General features: G+C 44.6%; 1 protein-coding gene across 1 annotated transcript; it reads left to right on the top strand.

Annotated features, from left to right (window-relative positions):
- The first annotated feature begins 9636 nt into the window (after window positions 1-9636).
- On the top strand, window positions 9637-23203 carry LOC129194439 (CD209 antigen-like protein C). The gene is made up of 9 exons (XM_054799707.1): window positions 9637-9666; window positions 19563-19730; window positions 19813-19872; window positions 20579-20620; window positions 20891-20909; window positions 20991-21073; window positions 21859-21981; window positions 22158-22296; window positions 22376-23203. The coding sequence occupies exons 2-9, from the start codon at window positions 19596-19598 to the stop codon at window positions 22522-22524; spliced, it is 750 nt and encodes a 249-aa protein (XP_054655682.1). The 5' UTR covers window positions 9637-9666; window positions 19563-19595; the 3' UTR covers window positions 22525-23203.
- Window positions 23204-26248: the final 3045 nt, after the last annotated feature.

Below are 26248 nucleotides of genomic sequence, written 5' to 3'. Positions count from 1 at the left end.
TTCCAAATTCCCTTTTTTAAACATTGAACATCACAACTGTAGCTGGCAACATGACTTGCAGTGCTAATGCGGCACACCTGAGTCCTGAGTACACCTCCTTCCTCTTCGTAGTCGCCCTGAAACTAACTTAAACAATTAAGTTAAGTTACAAAAAGGGTTAGGGTTAGGGTTAGGGTTAAAATTTTGCACACAGCATTATCGTGTAGCGCGTGTGCGTTTGTCTGTGAGACCAGCTGACTCTTACTCTTTAAGGCTCGTCCTCCTCCTCCTTCCTGCCTCCACTTGCGCTCCTGATCAAGACATCTCATAAACGGTAGGACTGTTTTTGTTTTTCAGTTTTATTCATTGACAGTAATCTTATTGATGACCTTATTTTATATTGGAATGTTACTCTACTATGTTTATGCTAACGTTTTCTTATATTTTCCCACCATATTTGGTGGACTTTGAATATTTTGAAGGGCCAAAGGGGTGAGTTTGGGAAGATCTTGGAACGGATTAGGCTATTTACATGTATTTTACGCTTCGTGTAATATAAAAACCCTATAACATAAAAGTTCTCGGAACGGATTGTTTACGTTGTAGCGGGGCGTCTACTGTACTGTAAATAAGCACCAATTTAAAACCTCCAGCAAAACATCAAGCTAATATGTGACACGACACGAAGCGGAACGACACATCAAGTACACAGCATTCCATCCATCTGGGAAAAAAGCACCTTTTTACAAGCTTGTTTGTCACTGAGCCACCTCCAGCCAACAATATAGCTTCCAAGCAATCATAGTTAGGACTTACCAGTTAGCTCTCAGGGTTTGTGTGGTTGTTGGTTTGTGTTGATGAGTTGGATCACCGTGTCCACTTCTCCTATAAGCTACACCAACAGCTTATTCATAGCAAGCATGTCATACAGGTGTCATAACATAACGTATGAGAGCTACGTGTCACTAACATCACTGTCCTGCATCATAAAGTCATAAGAGCTATGATCGTTAGCATCATCAGCTTTAATCCTATTAGTGATGTTGATCAACAACATTCTTTGTAATCATTCCAAAGCAGCAATGTCAAGAGAATGGAAATAGTCCACGGCAAGCCTTCCAATCCTAATATTTAGTGAAGGAGAAACCGAAGCTTTCTGAAGCAGTGAATCAATATGAAGCAATGTGTCGAAATGGTTCAGTGTTATGAAGCATTTGCCACGAATCAGTGTGGTGAGTCACGACACTGCTTCACCACTGCTTTCTCTACCACTGAAGCAAATGTGTTGAAATGGTTCAGTGCTTCGAGGCATTTGACACAATTCAGTGTGGCGACATCTGCTGGACAAAAATATATTGAACTTTTATATAAACAAAGGACAAAGTGTCATCTGGTTAACTAAACCTGTGGGTGGTATGGTGGTTACATAGCTTGCCTAATGTGCAAACAGTAGTGGGTTTGACTCCAGTCCTGAAATTTATTTTTTATCCTTCCCCCAGATGAATTAAAAAAATTAAAATAATAATTAAAAAAACAATAACAAAAAAAAAGCTGTTGTGTTCCTTTTAAATGGAAAAGGGAAATGCTTGTGCAATAGGGAACTCTTGATGGTAGGTGTATAGAATGCTAGTGACACTGGGATGGGGATTTGGGTGTTTCACACATTTTTATTTAAAAACAAAATCATCTCAGCAGCATTTGGTTTCAGCCGGTTCCTCTTTTTGCTAATGACCTCTCCAGCTTTTGAGAATATTCTCTCACATGGCACAGCGGTGGCAGGCATATGCAAATAAATCTTTGACAACTCTGCAAGATGGGGATAAATGGCTGCCTAGAGTTCCAGAATTTCAAAGGGTCCTCTCCTCTGGAGAGGTAGGGCTCTGACATGTAACGCTGTACTTCCACAGTTGCATCAGCTGTCACATGATGGACACTCTGTGTTGCACCTGCAAGACATCAGGACAGAAAGGGATTAAATCAATGGTTCATGTTTCGGAGTTAAAGGTAACTCCAGACTAATGCAACCAACCAACTCTGCAGTCCAGAAGGGCCCACAGACTATCAGGGTCAGCCTGTTGGGTTGAGGGTCCAGGGGCTTCCTCCATTGTGGACTGTAAAAAATGGAAACTGATACATGACTTTTATAAAGCAATATACAAGCAGAGAAAATGAAGTTAAATTACCTGTGATGTTGTGGGTGTGGGTACTGAGCGCCTTGCCATCAGTCCTGCACATTCAGCTATGAGGCGAGACACGGCCTCTTGTGCTTTTGTCTGGTTACCAAATGCTAGTGTTTTGAACCTCGGGTCCAAAATAGTGGCCACTGCCAGGACCCGGATGTTTTCCACATTGCACCTTGCCACTAAAAACTGCAGCAGGCTCTGGCTCAGCTGTTTTGCACATGGGTGGAGTAACCATGTAGATTTCTCAGTCATTTTATGCTGAAGCATTCTGACTAATGGAATGACTTTAGATGCAGACACCTTCTTCTCCACTGAAAGCTCTGTAGTAGCCAGAGATAGGATCCCAGAACTTGTAGACATTCTGCCACTGCGTCGTACTCAGCACAGTTCAGTGGTAGCACATGTGTGGTTAATGACGCCAAGGCTGCTCCGACTGGCTCACGCTGCTCAAGTAAGCGTTGCAACATTTGAAAAGTAGAATTCCACCTTGTGTCAACTTCTTGAATTAGTTTATGTTGTGGTTTGTCAAGTTGTAACTGTACTTCAGGCAGTTTCTCTTTGGCCCTTGTGCTTGTTTTGAAGAATGCCACAACCTTTCTGGCTCTCAAACGGATCTCTGAGACTTCTGGTGTTGCCTCAAGTGCCTTCTTTGCCAGTAAATTTAAACAAATAAGTAATTTTGCACAAGCCACCATATTTGCAGCGTTGTCAGTGACAAGACAGTGGATTTTGTTAGTTAGGCCCCATTCATCAATGAGATTCAAGATTCAAGAGAGTTTTATTGTCATGTGCATAGTAAAACAGCAGTTATACCATGCAATGAAAATCTTATTCTGTTCATTCTTCCAAGAAAATTAGGCATGTTGACAGATGTCCACATGTCTGCAGTCAAAATGACTGCCACAGTTTTCTCCAGCTCTGCTCTGGCTTTGTCTTGGGCCTCTTTATATTTTTGGTCCACCATGCCTCGCAGTGCCTGTCTTGTGGGGAGAGCATATGTTGGGTCCAATTTGTGAACAAATGCTCTAAATCCTTTATCCTCAACCACAGAAAATGTCTGGCAGTCCTGCACAATCATGTCCACCAAGGCCTCATCCAGCTCAGCCTGTCGTCCTTGAAACAATGTGACCAATGTGAATAGTTACTTACATATAACTTATAATATAATATAATGTCATGTATATTTTATATTTTAAGCTTTGTTTTATCTTTTGACTATACTATATAAATACATGACAGTTGCCATAGGCTTACCTTGTCTGCTTACTCCAGAAGCAGCTGGAGCAGTAGGAGCAGCTGGATTGGGTGTTGTTTGGGGTGTTTAGAGCGCAAGTGCTTTAACATTGAGGATGTGTTATTAGTGAATGCCAACTCTTGAGCACAGATCTGACACTTGACCCTTTTTGGTGCAATAAGGTCAAAGTGCTCCCACACATATGACCTGGCTCTGTTAGTTGGCCTTCCCTCCATTCTCCCTATTTGGCCTCACTCTCTACAACGACACCATCACTCACACGCTTAATACTCTCACACAAACAAACAGACAAACGAACAAATATACAAACTGGCAGACAGACACAAAAACTAACGTGTGTGTGTGTGCATGTGTGTGTGTATATTATATAAATCAGTGTATAGTGTGTCAATGAATGCCTATACTATGTGCGATTGCAAATGAATCTAATGTGTAATCTGATCTAACTTCACTTTACTCTCCCTCGTTCTCAATATGACGTAATGCGCACAAAAGCTCTCCTCACAACCCACAACATTTTGAGGGATATTTCCCCTTTTTATAAGCATTGTGAGTTTGACTGAACCAAATTGACTGACTCGACCCCTCCCTACCTGAGTGACACGTCGACGGTCACGGCCGACACGCGTGTGACGTCACAACGCTTCGCTTCCGCGGCCAGGTGATTTTCCACTGAATGAACATCGGTACAAGTATCGGGATACTTGTTGCCGCGAGCGCTCGATACTTGTCGGGCGCCTGCTTCGAGCGTGACGTCACGAGCTGTTCCACCAGATCCAGCGAGACATCGGGACGACTGATTGTGATACTTCTGCCGCGAGCGCTCGACACTTGTCTCGAGCGTCTGCTTCGAGCCTAACATCACTACTAATATTCCTATCAGTCATACATAACATCTATATGTCCTTCAGCATTGCCTGTTTGCATGGAGCATCAAACTGACTGTACAGTTCATAAGCTCATGAAAGAACATGCGGGCCACACGGTGGTCTAGTGGTTAGCATGTTGGCCACACAGCCAGGAGATGGGAAGACTTGGGTTGGAATCTCCCTTGGGCATTTCTGTGTGGAGTTTGCATGTTCTCCCGTGTGTGTGTGGGTTTTCTGGGTACTCCGGTTTCCTCCCACATTCCAAAAACATGCATGTTAGCTTCATTGGAGACTCTAAATGGTCCATAGGTATGAATGTGAGTGTTTGTCTATATGTGCCCTGCCACTTTTAATGTTAGCAAAGGCATTCTAACTCTTGTGTACACTTCACTCATAGAATCCATCCTCACATATAATATCTCTTCCTGGTACAATTTTCTCACACTCAAACATAAAACAAAACTGTCAAGAATCATAAACCAGGCCAGTAAAATCACTCAAACACCTCAGACTCCCCTCTGTGAATTGTATAGGCGATCAGTGCTGAGAAAAGCCACTCTCATCACTGAGGATGCCACACCCCCCCTGCACCACTCCTCCACTCTGCTGCCGTCAGAACCCCACTGGCCCGCAAAAACACCTCCAAGAAATCCGTCATTCCAGTTGCAGTAACTATGTTAAGCAGCGCCCGGTAGCACTGTTGTTCTTGTATTGTAGTATGTTTTGTTGTGTGTTTTATATTGTACTTCATTGTGAGTGAATTTTTATAAGCCGTGTTGGAAGACAAATTTCTGTTCTATAGAACAGACAATAAAGTTCTATTCTATTCTATTGGCTGGACACCAGTCCAGGGTGTAAGTCTGCTGGGATAGGCTCCGGCATACCCCCGCCACCCTAATTAGGATAAGCAGCATCGAAAATGGATGGCTGGAAGAACATCTGACATCATGATTTAGTCAAATAAACGTTTGTGGACGTTTTTGTTTGTGGTAGTTATTTTTGAAATGTATGAACATAAATGGTCAGTAAGCATACTTCATATATGTCATATATTGGGGGGAGTGACTTGTTCAAATACTTGGTTAGCATGTGGATGTTTCTATGGCCTTATGACATCCACCAAGACTGAGCTGCCTAAACACGTACCCAATGCACGTAAACGTCATATCCGGTTACGTATGGCGTACATAAAGAAATAGAATAAACATACTGGCTGTCCTGAAAGTCACAAGAGGTCACCAAATGACATCATTGCCTAATTTTGCATCATTGGTTGTATGGACACTGTAGAACGTAATAACGTCAAAAGCTAATGTAAAAAAGTCAGTTAAAAAAAGGCTGAATACGATGCAAATAAACGACTGTTGTTTCTGCTTTCAATATGATTTCAAGTGAGTTTTTCCGCACTAAAATGAAGTCAGATGTAAATGGGTTCATGTTTGAATGAAAGATCAGCACCTCAGGTGGGGAGGAACTATATGGAGCTCGGTACCCGTGCTGTATGTTGCTCATTCAGAACAACATGCATGCTTCTTATTTTAGTGGCACTGTATGTATGCACAGCCTTTTTTCTTTTTTGTCCTTTTTTTCTTCTTCTCTTTCTTCCTCTTCTATTCCCCCCTCTGTCTCACGTTTTTTCCCCTCCTCATATTGTCACATATCCTCTTGTCTGCCAGCTGTCTCCTTCATCAGCATCTCCTCACAGTGACATCATACACCCTCAAAGTCCAAACCCAACCAAATTCAAGCTATTCACACAAATACACACACGTGCACGCATTCTCCTACACATACACATCATATTCTACTATTGATATGGATATCACAACTACTCACAAGCACGCTCATCTCACTTATGCATAAACCCACATCACGTCCTCACTTTAGTTGGCTTAGTTCATTCAGGATTACTATGTGACACTTTGCCTATGTACAAATTAAGCATACATTTAAATGTACTGTATATACTCCCATTAATTTTACTTCCAGGTACACATACTTGGCATTTGATCTTGTTTACACACACATCACTAAAGCTAGTCTAGGATGAACTCACTACAGTTTGTCACTTGGAATGTCAGGGGAGTTGGGTCGATAGGAAAAAGACAACAAAGTTTTAACCATTTGAAGAACACCCAAGCAGACATTGTCTTATTACAAGAGACTCACATGTCCAAGTCAGCTGTCCATACACTTCACTCACCACAGCTCCCACACACATATTTAGCAAGTTACAACTCCAAACAGAGAGGGGTAGCTATTTTAATGAACAGGAGGGTGAATTTTACACTCCACAACACTAGTACAGACACAGAAGGGAGATATATAATAATGAACATATCTGTTGATAATGTACATTTCTGCATTGCCAACATATATGGTCCGAATGTTGACGACCCCTCCTTCTTTCATGCCTTTTTTTCTTCTCTCTCTGCACATTTGGATACAAGTATGATCTTGGGAGGGGACCTCAACTTAGTATTTAATCCAGAAGTGGACAGGTCTAGCCCAGCTGGGAGACATCGTGAGTCTCAATCAACATCGATACTGAAGAAATACATGAATGATTTTGGTCTTTGTGATGCTTGGCGCTCTTATCACCCTACTCACAGGGAATATACTTATTTCTCACCAGTGCACCACACCTACTCTCGTATTGACTACTTTTTGACAAGCAACTCAATCATATCTGACATTTCAAACATTCACATACACCCTATCACCATTAGTGACCACGCCCCAGTCTCTCTTTTTCTCACTAACCAAACAATGAGCGCTCCTACTAGATGCTGGAGATTAAATACATCATTACTAAAAGACTCAGACTTCCTAAAATACTTTGAAAGAGAGTGGACAATGTTTTTAGACTTCAATGACCAACCCGGTGTCTCGGCTAGTATTCTGTGGGAGGCAGCAAAAGCAGTAATGCGCGGAAAAACCATTTCATATTCATCATATAAGAAAAAGAAAGAGAGATTACTAGAATCAGAGTTGGAGAAAAAAATCCAACTCCTCGAAGCAGCTCATGCTGACTCACAAGATGAGCATATCCTAAGTAACCTAAGAAAACTGAAACTAGACTTAAAAGAAATTACTGACAAGAAAATTCAGTTCTAACTGCAGAGACTACGTTTGGAAAAGTTTGAGCATGGCAATAAACACGGAAAATACTTAGCTAACCAACTAAAAGTCAATAAAGAAAAATGCTCTATCTCCTCCATTAGAAACTCAGGAGGTCACATCACTCACCTCCCGGAGGAAATTAATTCCGTCTTTAGGAGCTTTTATAAAAATCCATATACACCTCAGATTAAACCATCTCTCCCAAATATCAAAACATTTCTCAACACCATAGAATTACCAAAATTAAATGACGAACAGGTGACAATCTTAGATGTACCCATTTCATGAATAGAACTCCATAACGCTCTACACCGGTTACCGAATAACAAAGCACCTGGACCCGACGGTTTCCCTGCCGAGTTTTATAAAACATTCTGGTCATTACTATCTCCAATATTTTTTAGAATGGTTTTGGAAATTAAAGACAGTTCACGCTTGCCTCCAAACATGAACTCAGCTACAATCGTTGTTAACTGTTAGGCTAACAGTTAACAACTTCCTGCAGCAATGTGCACATGCCACTATTCACCAGCAACAGGCGCTGTTGCAACACTTCTGCCTTCATTTATCACAGTACATCTACACTCCGTTACAATTGCACACCTTAAAGCAGCTTTTTTTTTTAAACCCCGAACCCCCCCTGGTTACGGGCCTGTAATTATCATGCACACCTTTTCCAAACCTCTATTAACATTTTATATTTGTTACAAATGAGCACACTAAGTGGAGACGTGCTTTGTAAATAAAGTGCAGTTGAAATAATAAATGTTTTTCTTGAATTTTTCAGTTATGTGCCTCATTTATATTGAATACAGAGGTCACATGTCACATTAGAGCATTGCGCCATCATGCACTGTGATTTTCTTCATGTTACATACTGTGCACCCTTGAGGGAACAAAGTAAACACACAAGAAGAAAATATAAAAGTTGTTACTCCTATTTTGTGTTGATTTCTGTGAGCTTGGGTCTTTCGTATAACCGCGGTGGCTGACACGAATGTTACCGACCCGAAACAAGACATGATTTTCTCTGTTCTGTGGCAACTGTGACGTCGTGAACCACAGTTCGCCAAACAGAGCTGCAGTGTTGTTGGATGCACAGATTGTCACGCACCCTGATTGGCAGGTTGCTGACCTGTGCCCGAGTAGAACCGCTGCTCCTCCACATTGAACCCCCACCTCCGGGCCGGAAAAGTGTCATTTCACAACTTGAAAAAATGCAGTTTTGGGCTCTCTTAACAGGGAAACAGTGCCATCTGTTGATGCTATGAGCAGGAAGTCCACTGCATGCTAAGCTAGGATGTTGCTACGTTTTGGGAGAGTGCAGGATCCTTTCCCAGCTGATTTATAGTCCAAGAAAGCTGGCACTCACTCAAAAGCTGGGTCGTTCCAAGGATAAAGTGAGGTTAAGAGGCATAGAAAATGGGTGGATTGATGGATAACCCCCAACTTTGTACCTTTCTTCTTATTTATCCTAAAATGTTCAACACTTGTATATTTCTGCATACTGAAAGTATTAAAAACCTTAAAACCGTCTTGTCCTTTTCACCAACATAACATAATAACTCATATGCATCACCAGTGCACACACACAGATGCTGGTTTGAAGTTGCAAACATGACAGGGTGGCATGGCATGGCTGGAGGTCCTGCCCCCCCCTCTGGTTCCCGAGCCACCCTTTTCCCACTGAGAACCACGGCCTGGGATTTGGAGGTGTTGAGTCTCATCTCACTCAGATGCAAGACAATTGCAAGACATTTGTACTCTTCCTCAAATGAGCCAAGTTTACTTTGGTTTCTAGTGGTAATTATTGAGATGAGGGGGCAGGGGGGTAACGTGACAGTGTGGTGAGGTATGTTGTGCTATTTTATTCCTGCTTATGCTTCCCCTCTGTCCAGAAATCACACAAATGAATGTGTGTACTGTACACAACATGATCTGGCATCATTTCCTATCCTATTTTATTAGATACATTTACTCCAGTTTATCATTCATCTTCATCATCATTTTATCAATAGCTTCCGTGATGGGTGAGCCCCCCCAAACGCCCGTATCAAAGCAAGTGTATGATAAAAGATGATCTTTAATGTGTGGTATGAGTGGTGGCAGTGACGATGTGAGTGAAACGGATCTTTCATGCCTTGAAATGACGTCGTGACGTCACCTTTATCAACATGAAAGTTTGCTAACAAGCTGTGCTCGGAGGCTGCATTCCAAGTACTGCTTGTTGGCTCGGACTGGACTGTGGACGCAACAGGTAATAAGAACATTTACTGTTGGTGCTCTTTGCTAACAACTTATCAACTTTCACTGATGCTGGTGAACACGTGTGGTCATCTTGACGCTTTGCTGCCGGTCTTGCCAATATTCGCCAAGCTTATTATTTTCATGTGCTTCGTTTGGTTGCTGCGTGTCACTTCACGATCAGTTCTACGTGTCGACTTTGTGGTTATCGGAAGTGTCGATGGATGTTGTTGGGTCGAATTTGACGTATTTGTTGAAAATAAGCGTCACGTGACTTACGTGTTTTCATCAAAGAGGTTGCCAATTACGATGAAAGTACTACGACTATTGTAACAAGAGAAGACAGAGACCACTGGTATGTACCAGCTGCTATTGTTCCTAAATTACAAAGCGTGTAAGTCATCATTTAATGCTATTCCTCTTTGATTGGAAGGTTAGCAACCTTACCTGTTCTCCTGTGAATAGGTGAAATACATTTCAAGAACATTTGCTGGTGTTGAGTTGACGCGTCCTCGACAATCTTTTGGGCCTTTTCAAGTGCGTAAAGCCCAAAAGAACTTGGCAGATGGGATATGTGACGTGGTTGGTGCCGGCAATAAGTGACTAAAAAGAAGCTGCAATATGACATATTAAATATGGTTATTGCTCATTTCTATTAAATAGAAATCGCAGCACGTGACGTCACAGAAGCGCTTGGGTAAAAATTGGCGAGTGGAGGAAGTGACATACCCACTGGGTCGCCACAGGGGTGTCCTCTCTCCTCTTATTTGTCTTGTATACCAATTAGTGGCAAACTCCATGCCCGGGGTGGCATATCGTCACACTTGCAGATGATGACTCTGATCATGGCCCTGTATTGTCTGAATTTGTGGCCTGGTGTAGCATGTCCTTCTTAAAGGTGAATCTGCCAAAACGAAGATGATAGTAGAGCTGAGGAAGAATCCTACAGTCTTCTCACCTGTTGTTGATGAGGTGGTTCAGCAGTACAAATATCTTGGAACGATGCAGCCACTGTTGTGGTGAAGAACTGTAATGTTGTATTGTTAATTCATGTTGTCTGTGTGTGATACTGCTAGCCGTAGAACAAATTGCCCCTTCAGGATAATGACGTTTATCTTGTCCTTGATGTCTCGTGTGTGCAGAACCGATCATGTTTCCGCTGCGTATCATGTAGCAACACCGGTAGAAATGTGGGTCAAGATGGTGAATCTTTTGTTGTTTCACTTAATGCACGCCTGCGTGGACCTTGTTGCACATGTGACGAGTGAATCCAGTAGACTAGTAATGTGCAATACCACAGTTGGCAGGCCGGGGTGGTGGTCCCCCTTTTCAAGAAGGGAGGCGGGGGGTGTCACACTCCTCAGCCTTCCTGGGAAAGTCTGCTGCTCCTTCGACATGGAGAGGAGCCAGTCGAGGTGGTTTGGGCATCTAGTCCAGATGCCTTCCTGGTGAGGTGTTCCAGGCATGCCCAGCCAGGAGAAGGCCTCTAAGCAGACCAAGGACACGCTGGAGGGATTATGTCTCAAAGCTGGCCCTGGAGCACCTTTGGTGTCCTCCCAGTGGAACTGGAATAGGTGGCCGTGGGGACCGTGAAGTCTGCCCCCACCACCGTGACCTGGATAAGTGAAAGACAATGGAATGGCAAGGACATGTTTATTATCCTGTGACATGATGCTTTAAGGCAGCCATCGTTGCAGGCTGCACTTGTAGAAGACGCTGCACAGGCGACTGGAAGCATCCTGACCTGATAGCTAACTGGTAGGTAAGAACTATTATTGCTTCTAAAGCAGGGCTGGCCAAACCTTTTCCAGCCAGGACCACAAAGTGAAAAGTGCAAGGATTCCACTTTGATACTTCGTAACATGCTAAGAAGTTGTAGATTTGGCAAGGAAAAAAAGCTTTGTGATATCAGAAAGTCAGGAGCTTTGCTTCAAATATTTCCACTTCTTAAATCATTTTCCTGGCAATATTATGACGGCCCCCCCTCCCAACCTAATTTTGCCAAAAGTCACAACTTTTGTTTCTTTATCATCACATTACTTTTTTTTTCATTTTCCTTAATATTTCAACTCTATGTTCATAAATGACTTACTCACAATGGGCCTCATTCACGAAACGTTCTTACGCACAAACGTGTTCTTAAAGCCTTCTTACGAAGATTTTTGGCATTCACGAAACGTGTTCTGAACTCACAGTTCTTAGATCTAAGAACAAATTCCACGAACGCTCAGGAGGACTCTTACGCACAAGCAAAGCTTGCACTTTCAATGCACAATCTGTCATGGGCGGCCGTGGAACACGGCGAGTATTTTAGGATCCCAAATGCAGACAAGGGAGGCAGAAAGTACAAAAGAACAATTTAATACACAAAAGAGTCCAAAGCAAAAATACAAAGTACAAATAAGGAAAATCCAACAAGGTAAGAGTCCATAACAAAAAACACTAACAGCAAAAGGCTGTTAGGAAAAAACTAGAAATAACAAAAATACACTGCAGGCAAACCTTACAGGAGAAGATCACAAACAAGGCTAGCAGGTAGGTACAGGTAAGCGGGGAGCCGGGGAGCCAGAGAGCAGGGTAAGGAGCAGGTACAGGGAGCAGGTTGTCAAGGAGTCAAGGAGTACAATCTGGCACCGGTCTGGAGTTTGGCTGGAGCTTAAGTAGGCCGGTGGTAATGAGCTGCAGGTGTGTGTAATTAGGACTGGGTCATGTTCAGGGATGTGCTGCAACAAATAAACGACAGAGGGCAGCAGAGCAGAACACAGAACATGACAGTATGCCCCCCTCTTATAAGGCGCCGCCTGGCGGCTTACCTGGCTTGTCAGGATGGAGACGGTGGAAGTCGCTAATGAGGGACGGATCCAAGATAAGGGAGCGGGAGATCCATGAACGCTCCTCAGGACCATAACCTTCCCAGTCGACCAGATACTGGAACCCTCTGCCCCTCCTTCGGGAGTCCAAAATGGCCTTCACAGTGTAGGCTGGGTGGCCATCGATCAAGCGCGGCGGGGGCGGAGCCTCGACCGGAGGGCACAGGTGACTGGTAGATACAGGCTTGAGACAGGAGACGTGGAACACTGGGTGTACTTTGAGACTGGATGGCAGTTTGAGTCTCACGGAGGAGGGGTTGATGATGGAGTCCACAGTGTAGGGACCCACAAATCTGGGCGCCAGCTTCCTATTAGTCCCTGCTAAAGGTAAGTCCCTGGATGATAACCAGACCTCATCGCCAACCTGATAAGTGGGAGCTGGGATCCTATGACGGTCAGCCAGCCGTCGATTTCGTGCCGCCGTGCGGCCTAGTGCAGCGACTGTCTCTCTCCAAATCCTCCGGGCTCGGCGTAGATGAACCTGCACGGATGGCACTGCAACTTCCGCCTCCTGTGAAGGGAACAGTGGGGGCTGATATCCGTAAGCGACCTTAAAGGGTGACATACCTGTGGCAGAGCTGACAAGCGTGTTGTGTGCGTACTCCACCCAGGGGAGGTGGGGGGCCCAGGAAGATGGATGCCGGTGACAAACGCAACGAAGGGCAGCCTCCAGGTCCTGGTTGGCCCGCTCTGTCTGGCCGTTGGTCTGGGGATGGTGACCGGAAGAAAGACTGACCGAGGCCCCCAGCATCTTGCAGAATGCCTTCCAGACTCTGGACGTGAACTGGGGGCCCCTGTCTGAGACGATGTTCGTGGGAATGCCGTGAATACGAAAAATGTGTCTCACCAGCAGACGAGCTGTGTCCAGGGATGTAGGTAGTCCAGGTAGTGCAATGAAATGAGCCATTTTAGAAAACCGGTCCACAATGTTCAATACTGTTGTGTTCCCCCTAGAGGCAGGTAAACCGGTAATGAAGTCCAAGGATATGTGAGACCAGGGCCGGGCGGGGATGGGTAATGGTTGGAGCAGGCCGGCTGGTGGTCGGTTTGAAGACTTACTCCTGGCACAGACAGAGCAGGCCGCGACGAACTCCTTGGCGTCCGCCACCATAGAAGGCCACCAGAATCTTTGCGCCAGTGCGTATAGCGTCCGTTTGAGTCCCGGGTGGCAGGTTACTTTAGATGTGTGACCCCATTGTAGTACCTCTGACCTGAGCTCCTCTGGGACGAACAGTCTTCCTGGGGGGCAGCCCTCTGGTGGTCTCCTCCCATCTGTTGCTTCCGACACCTTCCTCTCCACCTCCCACTGGAGTGCACCAAACACTCGAGCCACAGGTATGATAGTCTCTGGTGCCTTTCCCTCCTCCGTGGGGCTGAAGACTCTTGATAGGGCATCGGGCTTGACATTGCGTGAACCGGGTCTGTAAGTGATTGAAAAATTGAAACGGGTGAGGAATAATGACCAGCGGGCTTGTCGAGAATTGAGTCTTTGAGCGGTGCGGATGTATGACAAGTTCTTATGGTCCGTGATGACTATGAACGGAAGTGTAGCACCCTCCAGCCAATGACGCCACTCCCGCAGCGCCAGAACGATGGCCAGCAGCTCCCTGTTACCCACATCATAGTTGCTCTCAGCCTGTGTGAGGCGACGAGAGAAGAAGGCGCAGGGGTGCAGCCTCTGGTCGACCGAGGATCACTGGGACAGGACGGCTCCCACTCCCGTATCCGATGCGTCGACCTCTACAAAAAATTGCAGGTTAGGATCAGGATGAACGAGCACAGGTGCTGATGTGAATAACGATTTCAGATTACAGAAAGCCGTCTCTGCCTCTGGGGTCCACACAAACGGAACCTTAAGAGATGTAAGCCTAGTCAGAGGTCCTGCCTTACTGCTGAAATTGCGGATAAATCGCCTGTAGAAGTTGGCGAACCCTAGGAACCTCTGTAAGTGCTTCCTTGATTTGGGAGTTGGCCATTCGACCACCGCCTGAATCTTGGCGGGATCGGCACGCAATTGACCCTTCTCCACGATGTACCCCAGGAACGGCACTGATGTGGCGTGGAAATCACACTTCTCAGCTTTAACATACAACCTATTTTCAAGGAGGCGTTGAAGAACGAGTTTGACATGCGTAGTGTGTTCTTGTAGATTCCTAGAGAAAATCAGAATATCATCAAGATACACGAAACAAAACAGATTAATCATATCGCTTAAAACGTCGTTAATCAGATTCTGGAACACCGCTGGGGTGTTAGTAAGACCGAAGGGCATGACAAGATACTCAAAGTGCCCCAGCGGAGTGTTAAACGCGGTCTTCCACTCGTCTCCATCCTTAATGCGCACTAAGTGGTAGGCATTACGGAGGTCCAGTTTCGAAAAGATCCGTGCCGAATGGAGAGCGGAAAAGGCAGAGTCCATGAGAGGGAGCGAATAACTATTACGTACCGTAATACTGTTCAAACCCCGATAATCGATACAGGGGCGCAAGGACTTGTCCTTCTTGGCAACAAAAAAGAAACCCGCACCGAGAGGAGAGGAAGAAGGACGGATGAGACCGGAAGCTAGCGAGGCAGAGATATAGTCCTTAAGAGCCTTTTGTTCCGGCCCAGAAATATTATAGAGCTTAGCGCTGGGTAATGTGGTGTTGGCTAGTAATTCTATCGAGCAATCATACGGTCTATGAGGTGGAAGTGTCTGTGCACGATCCTTACTAAATACTTGTTTCAAATAGTGATATTCCTCAGGCACATTGGTGAGGTTAATCTCCTCTACAGGAAGTGGTTTAACGGAAACCTCGGAAATGGCAGACCTAAGGCAGTTAGCGTGGCAGAACATACTCCAGTTGACTATGTTCATCTTAGTCCAATCTACGGCAGGATTGTGGAGTTTGAGCCACGGTAACCCTAACACTAGTGGAGCTGCTTGGGAAGGCATAATAAAGAAGCTAATCCTCTCTGAGTGATTACCCGACAATTGCAGAGAAAGAGGTTCGGTCTGATACGTGACTACTGCTAGAAGACGTCCATCTAAAGACAGAACGTCCTTCGGAGAGGATAGCTTAATCACTGGGATATTATGTTTCTCAACGAATGACGTATCCAAAAAGCAGTCATCGGCACCGGAGTCAACTAGTGCGGTTACAGTCACATTTCTGCCCCCCCCTGTAATAATCCCCTTGACCTGGAGACGTCTCAGGGACTCATTGTCTGTGTCGATCACTTCCTGGGGGTACTCACAAATACCAGCTGAGGACTGGCTGCTGGTGACGGGAGGATCGATACTGGATAGCGATAGTTGTGCCGATGGTGCTCCTGGAGTCGACCCTTGGCGACGAACTGGACGGATGGGGCATTGAAGAAGCCGATGACCTGGGTTACCGCAATACAGGCACAGGTTCAGGCGACGGCGACGGACTCTCTCCTCGGCGGCTAGTCGTCGTCGTCCTCCCAGCTGCATTGGAACCTCCGTATCACCATCAACATTGATGGGGTGAGTCCTCCTCTGCTCCGTGGGCGAATGTGGTATCGGTGTATGAACCTGGTATCCTTCCTCTGCATAGTCCCTGATTCTCTCCTTTACTCGGTTGTCTAAACAAATCGCTAAGTTTATCAAGTCATCAAGCGATGTAGTATTATCCTTGGCTATTAGCTCATCCTTAATGCGGGCACTAAGAGCCCTCCGGAAGATACCACGGAGCACGGTATCGGGATATTCGCTTGCTGCTGCGAGCACACGGAAGTCAATGGAAAAATCGGCCACAGATTGCCCTCTTTGTCTTAAGTCCAACAGGCGATTGGTGGCTTCTAAACCCCGGATAGGGTGATGAAACACCCTTCTTATCTCCTCTAAAAATAATGGTAAGGAGGTACGGATTGCGGGCATAGAAGTACTTATGGCCAGGGCCCAAGTGGCAGCTCTACCCGCAAGCAAGCTCATTATGAAGGCTACTTTAGCTTGATCAGAGGAGTAAGATGTAGGTTGTTGATCAAAAACTAACGAACATTGATGTAGAAACTGGTTACAGGAATCAGAGTCACCAGAGAAGCGAGGAGGGTGAGGGATAATGGGCTCACGAGCTTGATGAGCAGCAGGTGTGCTTGCAGCTGTGGCAGCAGCGGAATCACTCATGGTAGTGGTTGTACCGACCTCTGGTGGTGGAACCGGAGCGGAACATCCCAGTCGTTGATTTAATGCTTCCATGTTAGCAGAGAGAACAGAAATGGCTTCCAGGATCCCTTGGAGCGACTTCTCATGGCTTCCAACCATGTGTCCTTGGTGTGTCAGGGCTTTTCGGAATTGTTCCATGTCTGCGGGATCCATGTTCTGGCCAGATTGTTCTGTCATGGGCGGCCGTGGAACACGGCGAGTATTTTAGGATCCCAAATGCAGACAAGGGAGGCAGAAAGTACAAAAGAACAATTTAATACACAAAAGAGTCCAAAGCAAAAATACAAAGTACAAATAAGGAAAATCCAACAAGGTAAGAGTCCATAACAAAAAACACTAACAGCAAAAGGCTGTTAGGAAAAAACTAGAAATAACAAAAATACACTGCAGGCAAACCTTACAGGAGAAGATCACAAACAAGGCTAGCAGGTAGGTACAGGTAAGCGGGGAGCCGGGGAGCCAGAGAGCAGGGTAAGGAGCAGGTACAGGGAGCAGGTTGTCAAGGAGTCAAGGAGTACAATCTGGCACCGGTCTGGAGTTTGGCTGGAGCTTAAGTAGGCCGGTGGTAATGAGCTGCAGGTGTGTGTAATTAGGACTGGGTCATGTTCAGGGATGTGCTGCAACAAATAAACGACAGAGGGCAGCAGAGCAGAACACAGAACATGACACAATCGCCCTCATGATGGATTTTGCAACCTGATCCCAAAAAATGTAGTGCAAATAAAATATCCCAACAATTATTTATCATCAAAACAACTAAAATATACTCCATGGATAAATATATATTCAAATCCCAATTCATCAAAAAAAAAAGTAGCTGGCTGGACGTGCGCTGCGCAGAGAGAGAATGTAAAGGGACCATTAGATTTATTTGCTGAAAGCCACCAATATTTGATGTCCCGCTTCAGGCTTCAGGCTTCCCTCTCTGTTCTTGCAGGTGTGCAGGATCATCAGAATAACATGGCAATGAAACGTGGTGTGCCTATTGCGCACGTAGCACCCCCAGATAACGACATGCGCCCCCAGCCACATCTTGAGCCAGAGCACGGGGCTGCTGTATTAATTAGGCAGCGTCTAATCAAATGTAACCACAGAAAAAATACATTGTCACACACAAACTATGTATTTTTACTTTATTTTTCCATCATGATTGTGTAAATATTTTCTAGAGTTTCCGAAATGGTTTGGTTTCTGATTGATGGCCCACCTCCCGTTTCCTCCAGATCCCTCCGGTGCAGTCCAATCTTTTTTTTGAGTCTATTTTAAGTCAAAACACTTCTTTTTAACCTCTGCGGTGGCGCGTTTCTCCGTGGAAACGGCATTTATGTTTCCTGCAATGGTGCTCCATGCCGACTCTTTTTGGATGGCCTGATGACCGGTGGATACATGTGAAAATAAGGTGGTCTTGTGTTCGCTCACTCCTTGTAAAAGCACCTCTATTTCAGTAGAATTGAAGTTTTTCTTTCGTTTGTTGTCCAGCTGCTCCTCAGTCTTGCCCTTGCGCGTTGCCATCTCCGCCTCCAGCTGCCACATTTTTGACCTTATATAGGAAATAATAGGCGGTGACCTATGCAAATTAGGCCTCACATGCACGGGCATCGCAGTTGGCATTCATCAACCTAAGAACACCGGTGCGAACGATTATCCCTACTTAAGAACGTGTCGTGAATGTGGCGCAGTTTCCAACCCGCGCCTTCTTAAGTACACTTCTTAAGAAGACTTTTAAGAAGATGTTCGTGAATGAGGCCCAATGTTACACGTTTATTCTGAGAACTTTTGTCAATATTTTGACATTATTGTAAAGTTACAGCTGTTTCACATTTCTGCTTTTTTTGTCATAATTATGACATTGTGCCGACAACACTTTGACTTTATTAAACTTGATTTGTTGTTTCATCTTTTTTTAAAAATATTTTAATATTTCAACTTTATGCTAATGAATTATTCCTCATAATGTTATGTTCTCCTAAATTTACAACTTTTTCAGTTTTTTTTTTCTTTTTTCCCCCAATTCTTGTAAGATTGCCGCTGATGTGTCACGTCCGCACGTTGGAACGTGGCGTGTGTGCGGGATAAGTGCATGTTTTGATTTCAAAGTGATGAAAAGCAGCTAGAACAAAGACAACTTAGTGGGGGCTGCTGAGGGTCATCTGGATGAGTGCAGCATTGAATCAACCACGTTTCAGCCAAGTGACGACCCGTGTTTTTAGCTGGAAGTCTTTTGGAGCACATGTTAGTCATTTCGATATGGGATAGTTTTGGCGCTTGACAAAATAAAAGACCTAGCATGTTAAGAAAATAAAATGGCCTTAACTATCAAACAAGCAAAACAAAACCAGGATTTGAACCACATGACTGGCACCCACCCTGAGATTCAGGCAGCTGTGTCCAAAGTGCGGCCCAGGGGCCATTTGTGGCACACAGCTGTTTTTTCAATTTTACTATTAGGAAAATAAGTCATATTATGGGAATAAAGTCAAAATATTGCGACAAGAAAATATTAAGACAAAAATTTTAATTATTGAAAATTGAAAAAAGAAAAGCAAAGATTGAAGTTGATGTTAATAATTGGCTTTTCCCCCATCCATTTTTATACCGCTTATCCTCATGCTGGAGCCTATCCCAGGTGAGAGGCAGGGCACATGTGGACAAACAAGCATTCACGCTGGTATTCATACCCATTTGCCTATTCCTAGCCAATTTAGCTCAATTGTAGATCTAAAAATGGCTTGAACAAGCAAAGAATGCTGATGTAAATATGAAGACATGTTCAACAAGCTAAGCTGACAGGCTCCTGTAAATAAATAGAAAATAAAAGCCAGCGGAGTTGAGTTGATGAAGCGTCCTCTTCCACTCTTCCATCTTCTCCAGGACAGACACACTCATCACACAACAACTAGCAACATGCAGAGCAAGCTGGACATGGCGGGCAAGAAGCCTCCAAAGGCCTTCGTCTTCCCGGTGGCCACCATCCGCTTGACCTTCGTGATTGGACTCCTCTTCATCGCCATGCCACTGGCTGAAGCAGTGAAGGGCGAGGTAAAAGCACAAATGGATACTTTATTCCCATGCATGTACAGGAAGGACTGGAGTGTAGTGACCCACAACATGTCTTCTACAGGGACAGACAGATCACCAGGATGGACCCCACGACGTGGCCGAGTTGAACAAGACTATTCATGTAAAAAGAAACACTTGATGTTTTATTATTTACAGTATATATTACGGCGGAACGTCAGTTTTGGTCTTTGTGTTCCAAAAGGTCCAGCAAACACTTTGTTTCTATTAGAAATACATATTCTTTTAGAAAGCCCAGCATTGAACATTACTTGGCTTTATTGAAGACTCGTTAGTGAACATGAGTGGCTCTCATGTTCCCCCTGCAACCTGTGCTAGCTAGGAACCTTTACGTTAGTCCTGATTGGACGCTACACGCTACATTCCTCTTGACTACTTGCATGTTTCATTTAAAAAAACAGCAGATTCAGCTGTCAGAAATACGCAGTGCACTTGAACGCAGGAAGTAGACCATATAGTGACCCACAACATGTCCTACTGCAGGGGTTCAATGAAGCCTTCCCTGAGTATGGTTTGGGAGTACTAAGTAGGATGAAGGTAAACACACACATGGGTACTTTATTTACGTACATAGACAGGAACCACAAAATAATGTAAATTCTCAAGTAGGTCCTGAATGAATGAAGATAAGAATAATGCCTACTGTTGCGTGGCGTCACGCGGGACCGAATAACACTGAGACTGCTTCATGGGTGCAGGAAGTGGTGGTGACAATGCACACCCATGCGGGAGCCATGCACGTCACGTGTACTATTGTCGTGCTCTACACATAAACGCAGCTTGACAAGGTGTAACATGTACTCCTGCAGGGCCTGATGGGATATGTGAAGGAGATGGCTCAGGAATTGAAGGTATTTGTCTGAAAATGTTGCCATTTAAAATTGTAGGTTGCAGGAAAAGTTAGAATGTTATGAGAATGAAGTGAAAATATTATGGCAATAAAGTTGAATTGACAACAAAGTTCAAATAGTTGGAAAATGACAGAAAGCACAAGTGAGCATGTCCCAACAGGAGTAGACAGATGAGCCCTTCATGATGTCTCAGCTATTACTGACAGGAAGAGTAAGATGAGTCAAGCAAAAGAAAAGCTTCAGTTGAATCAGTTTGTTTTATATTCACAGGATCTTCTGATGACAGCAGGTTAGCATGTCAATCAATTTATGTTTACAATCAATGCTCCCTTGTGTTTGCTGCTTTTTCTTAAATCTTTTATTGTCACAGGCGCGTGCCGTCTGCCGTGGCGTTACCATGAGGGAGGATGTTACCTGTTTGTTGACAATAAGAAGACCTGGCATGATGCTGAGGTATGCCAGCCCTTTTTAATCCTTCAATGTCCTTGCTCATTTCTCCCCAACCACAAAAAAATATTTTGTTCAACAGGATGCACGCACATGTATCATTTCATTATGCAAAGTACCCTTGAAGAAACAGCATTTACTGCGTGCTTTGAATGGGAAACAGCACCAGACTTAATCTTCTGCTGTTACTGTATTTGGGTCGGGTTGTCGGAGCTGCAGCCTAAGCAGGGAAGCTCAGGCTTCCTTCTTCCCAGCAGGTGGACGGCAAATACAGGCTGTTTGGTCTGAGATGTGAAAACTACCGTGGCACATCTACTCCTGAGACGAGACCATGCACGATATTGCAGCCCAGCACTACGTATGAGGTGTGTTGCGATGGCCATGCAGCATTACTAATGATCAAGACACCCGCTTCACCCTTCATCTTCCAGTACGTGCTCACCAATACGCCTGGCTTACATTTGATGAAATGTAGACTTGGTACAGCTTGTGCTTGGACGTGAACGCGGTGCCACAGCTGTTCAACTCAACACATTCAAAACATACACACGTCACCCCCCCAGCTTGGATTGCGGGGCCTACGGTGTGCATGAAGCACTTCCTGTACGCTTCCAATGGCACCACTTCCATAGTAGCCACGCCTTACGTGACAATCAGAGCTAAATAAAGCTGCTGGATGCTACCTTGAATGCAGCTACCGCCATCCTGTGGATTTCATTAACTCCATTAGGAGGTTGCCTACAGCCACAGTTGTTATGCCAATCTTATCCTGTCCTCTTTGGCTTTTTCAGAACTACTGCCGAGCCAATGATGGACACTTGGCCTCAGTTCCCACCAAAGCCACGTTTGACTTCCTCTACGGTTTGACGGGTAGAAGATGGAATACTTGGGTATGGGTTGGGGGCTACAAAGAGGTAAGACATGCTGGTTTTTGTAGACGTGTGTTGTGTACACCAACATGTACGCCAGTGTTGTAGGAATCATCTATGAAGATGTTCATGTTGGAAAAGTAACTCTCATGAGAAAAAAGGTCAGCACTGCTCAACAGGACGCCAATTTCATAGCTTCAACTCTTCCTTTCATTTTTCAGAGCGGTGTGTGGAGATGGGTTGATGGTTCCACATTTAGTGTGAAGAAGGACGGCGAGGGGGACAGCAAGGATGCTATATGGGGACCAGACGCGCCTGATAACCGGCTTGGTAAAAGAGATTGTGTGCAGATGTACTCGGGTAAGGTTGCAGAAATGCAGTCATGATTGATGAACATTTTAACAACCCTTCATCTTGTAACCTTTTGATTTCTTCACAGGCGGACTCTTTGAGGGCAACTGCATTTACAATCAACAATTTATTTGTCAGAAGTTCTGGGGATGGTCTCGGCTGTGTGATCCGGCTGCTCCTTCAAAGACGTCGGCACGAAAGATCACCACTCTGCCTTCAATTCAGTTGCTTGAATGAATGCTAATCATCATGGACGAGCACATGATCCCTAACAACCTGCACGACGCCAATTTGCAAACTAAAGCTCGTCCTGTTTGCAGTTGAGGAGCTAACACAAGCCATCACACAGAAAATAATCATTCACATTTTTATTCAACCTCACTGACTCAGTTATTGAAATTGGCTGATCTTCTACATTAGCCAGCAGCTAAAATGATGCACACAGCAAATAGCAAGCTGCTATCTGACAGGACAAATAGAAACACACCTAAAACACAACATCAGTCATAAAGTTAAAGAAAAATGTGTCATCTGACCATAAAAAGTTAGTTACGAGATGAGAATGATTACGGGAATAAGGACAAAATTCTGAGAAGAAAATGTACAAGAAGAAAGTTAGAAAATGAAACAAACAATGGCATTTTAACAAGAAAAAGGTTTGTTTTACAAAGTTAAATGATGTCATTTCATTGTAATTTTCTCTGTAATTTGGGTTTGGAATGTGGGAGTAAAATATTAGAAAAAATCTGACAAATGATTCAACAAGAAAGTTGAAATGGTTAGAAAAATAAAAAGGACCAAGAGTGAAGGTGATATGAACGATGGGCTTTTTCACCTCGACCACAAAGCTGGCATGCACTTTCTTGGTGAAAGATATACAAGTGGGCATCTCTGTGTGGAGTTTGCATGTTCTCCCCGTGTGTGTGTGTGTGTGGGGGGGGGTTTCTGTGTACTCCAGTTTCCTCCCACATTCCAAAAACATGCATGTTAGCTTCATTGGAGACTCTACATTGTCCATAGGTATGAATGTGAGCATGAATGCATGTGCCCTGCCTTTGGCTGACCACTGCCTCTCACCCAGAGAGAGCTGGGATAGGCTCCAGCACACCTCCGCAACCCTAGTGAGGATAAGCGCATGGATGGATGTGTTAGTTGTATGTAGTTCAGGGATACATTGAAGATGTCCTGCTAACATGTTAGCTGCCGCTTGATTAACCTTGAGAGTTGCAAACGGTCCCTTGATTATGAGAGTTGCAAACGGTCCCTTGATTATGCTACTCTTTGACCTGTTTAAGTAGGGGTGTCACCGTGCATGATCTTGGCTTCACCAGGACCACACCATGAAACTGGAGTGACACTGGAAACGCCTCATGCAGGTTGGATTGCAAAATTTCTAGTGTGTGTAAAGCACTTAATGTGTGCTTCCCATCCTGTCCGGCCCACACACTCGACAGTAGCGATGCCGTAGTTGAGTCTGATAGGCTCCTGGCCGCTCTGTTCATGCCAGACATGTGCTGACACCCCTATGATGTGTTTTTCATCATGATACAGCATTTCACACGTTATTCCAATATGTGCTACTGGATGTTGTTAGTTTAGCTGGCACCAGTGTTCTCACGATGCTTAGTCCTTCACGTCCTCCTGGGTGGGGGTTATTACCTAACAGTACTGTAATCAAGTGTAAGTGCTAAATGTACATTTTCACAACATGATGTGCTCTGTTGTATCACCTGGTGCGGTAAAGCAGTGGTCCCCACCCTCAGGCCGCGGCACGGTACCCGGCTGTGGGTCATTTGGTACCGGGCCGCGGTACTTTTTTTCACAGAAAGAAAAAATAATTTCCATTATTTCATTTTTTTGTTTTATTTTGAAAAGTGGCCGGATTCTCTCTGTTACATCCGCCTCACTTGATGCATGTCCATTGTGCGTGTGCGACCTTTCTCTCTACTGCTGTATTTTTACCATTTTTCTTTTACCTCATATGTGGTGTCAAATGCTGATACTATGTGGGAATGTATGAAGGTAAGTTTGGATGACTTATTGAGTGCTAATGTGCACATTTGTTTCAAGTTAATTCATGCTAGCACACTGCCTTTTACCGCACACGTCAGTGATGTAATCATCTCTCTGGAAAAACTTGGCTGGAACTTTAACTGGTGGATGGTGGGTCGCCATTCATTTTGTGCTTTTAATTTGATGTTATTCATGTTTTAGTTTTACAATACATTATGAGATAAATTAGATTGCTGTAATGTATGAACCCCACCCGGTCCGCGGGTCAAAGGTTGGGCACCACTGCGGTAAAGGATGGTGAGTCGCCAACCCATCGTCATACAGTCAGCCCCAAAAGTGAGTACACCCCTCACGTTTCAGTGAGCATTGTTTTGTCAAAGGACCGTGCACAGCAAGTAGTCGAGATAGTTTAGCAGGTTTCACTTCAAAACAGCGACGGACTGGTAATCTGGGTTCTGGAAAAGTCCAGAACGGCCATCCAGTCTATGGCCGATAATTGTTTTTTTTTTTTCTTCGGTCGACGTCCCTGTCTAACACCAAGGCCTACCAGCAGATGGCGCTGTAACGATCATTTGTCAAACATAGGCCTACATTCTGTCAAAAAGCCAACAAAGAAGACAAGTGTTTTGGAAATGGCGAGCAGAAAAAGCCAAGAAAAAGATGGATGGCAGAAATGAAAAGAGAAAAAAAAGTTATTGGAGAATGAAGCTTAAAAATGTAGGAAGCTTCCACAGCTTTTTGAGCGCGGCGGTGGGGGGTGGGGGGGCTAGAGCCAGCAGCACCAGGAATGATGATGTGGAGATAGATTCAAGAGATTTGAGAGAGTTTTATTGTCATATGCATAGTAAAACAGCAGTAATACCATGCAATGAAAATCTTATTCTGTTCATTCTCCCAAGAAAAAGAAAACACAAGAAAGAATAAGAACATAAGAAACATAAACACAAACATATATACCAATAAATTAAGCAGCAACAAAAAGAAGAGACATTCATACAAATAAATATACAAATAAATAAGTAATAAATAAAGTGCTATGAGAGTGTGTTGCGTGCGGCGTGTGTGAGTGCTTCGTTGAGAAGCCTGATGGCCTGTGGGTAAAAGCTGTTTGCCAGCCTTGTGGTCCTGGACTTCAAACTCCTGTAGCGTCTGCCTGACGGTAGGAGTGTGAATAATGAGTGTTGTGGATGTGTGCTGTCCTTGATGAGGTTGTGTGTTCTTCGTAGGACTCTAGTTTTATAAATGTCTTGCAGTGAGGGGAGGGCTGCCCCAACAATGTTCTGTGAGGTCTTGATCACCTGCTGGAGTGCCTTCCTATCACGTGTTGTACAGTTACCGTACCAAACAGTGATGGAGGCGGTAAGGACACTTTCCATAGTGCATCTGTAGAAGCAACTCAGGATTGTGGTGGACATGCCAAATTTCCTCAGTCTTCTCAGGAAGTACAGTCTCCTTTGGGACTTCTTCATAATTTGTTGGGTGTTGTGAGACCAGGTGAGGTCCTCGCTGATGTGTGTGCCAAGGAACTTGAAGGTTTTCACCCTCTCCACCTCAGTTTCATCAATAAACAGGGGTCTATGCGGCTCCTTTTCCCTTGTTCTTGGGTCGATGATCATCTCTTTAGTCTTATCTGTATTGAGAAGGAGATTGTTATCACGACACCAAGCTATGAGGTCCGCCACCTCTCTTCTGTATGACGTTTCAACACCACCAGTGATCAGTCCGATGACTGTAGTATCATCCGCAAATTTAATGATGCTGGTGTTGTTCTGGGAGGCCACGCAATCGTAGGTGAAGAGCGTGTAGAGGAGCGGACTCAGCACACACCCCTGTGGGGTCCCAGTGCTCACAATTCTTGAGCTGGATGTGCGGTTGTGGACTCTGACTGACTGGGGCCTGCCTGTTAGAAAGTTAAACACCCAGTTACAGAGGGAGGGTGACAGGCCAA

The sequence above is a fragment of the Dunckerocampus dactyliophorus genome, chromosome 14 (genome assembly GCF_027744805.1).
Source record: "Dunckerocampus dactyliophorus isolate RoL2022-P2 chromosome 14, RoL_Ddac_1.1, whole genome shotgun sequence".
Classification (NCBI taxonomy): Eukaryota; Metazoa; Chordata; class Actinopteri; order Syngnathiformes; family Syngnathidae; genus Dunckerocampus; species Dunckerocampus dactyliophorus.
Note: the sequence above shows the minus strand (reverse complement) of the source record. Positions and strands in the feature narration are given on the sequence as shown.

Bases quoted from the DNA above. Each gene is read 5' to 3' on its own strand.
- LOC129194439 (XM_054799707.1), top strand. From the start codon at position 19,596: ATGCAGAGCAAGCTGGACATGGCGGGCAAGAAGCCTCCAAAGGCCTTC. The intron at 19,873-20,578 runs GTAAAAAGAAAC...GTACTCCTGCAG, and splicing joins AGTTGAACAAGACTATTCAT to GGCCTGATGGGATATGTGAA. The intron at 21,074-21,858 runs GTATGCCAGCCC...TGGCTTTTTCAG, and splicing joins AGACCTGGCATGATGCTGAG to AACTACTGCCGAGCCAATGA.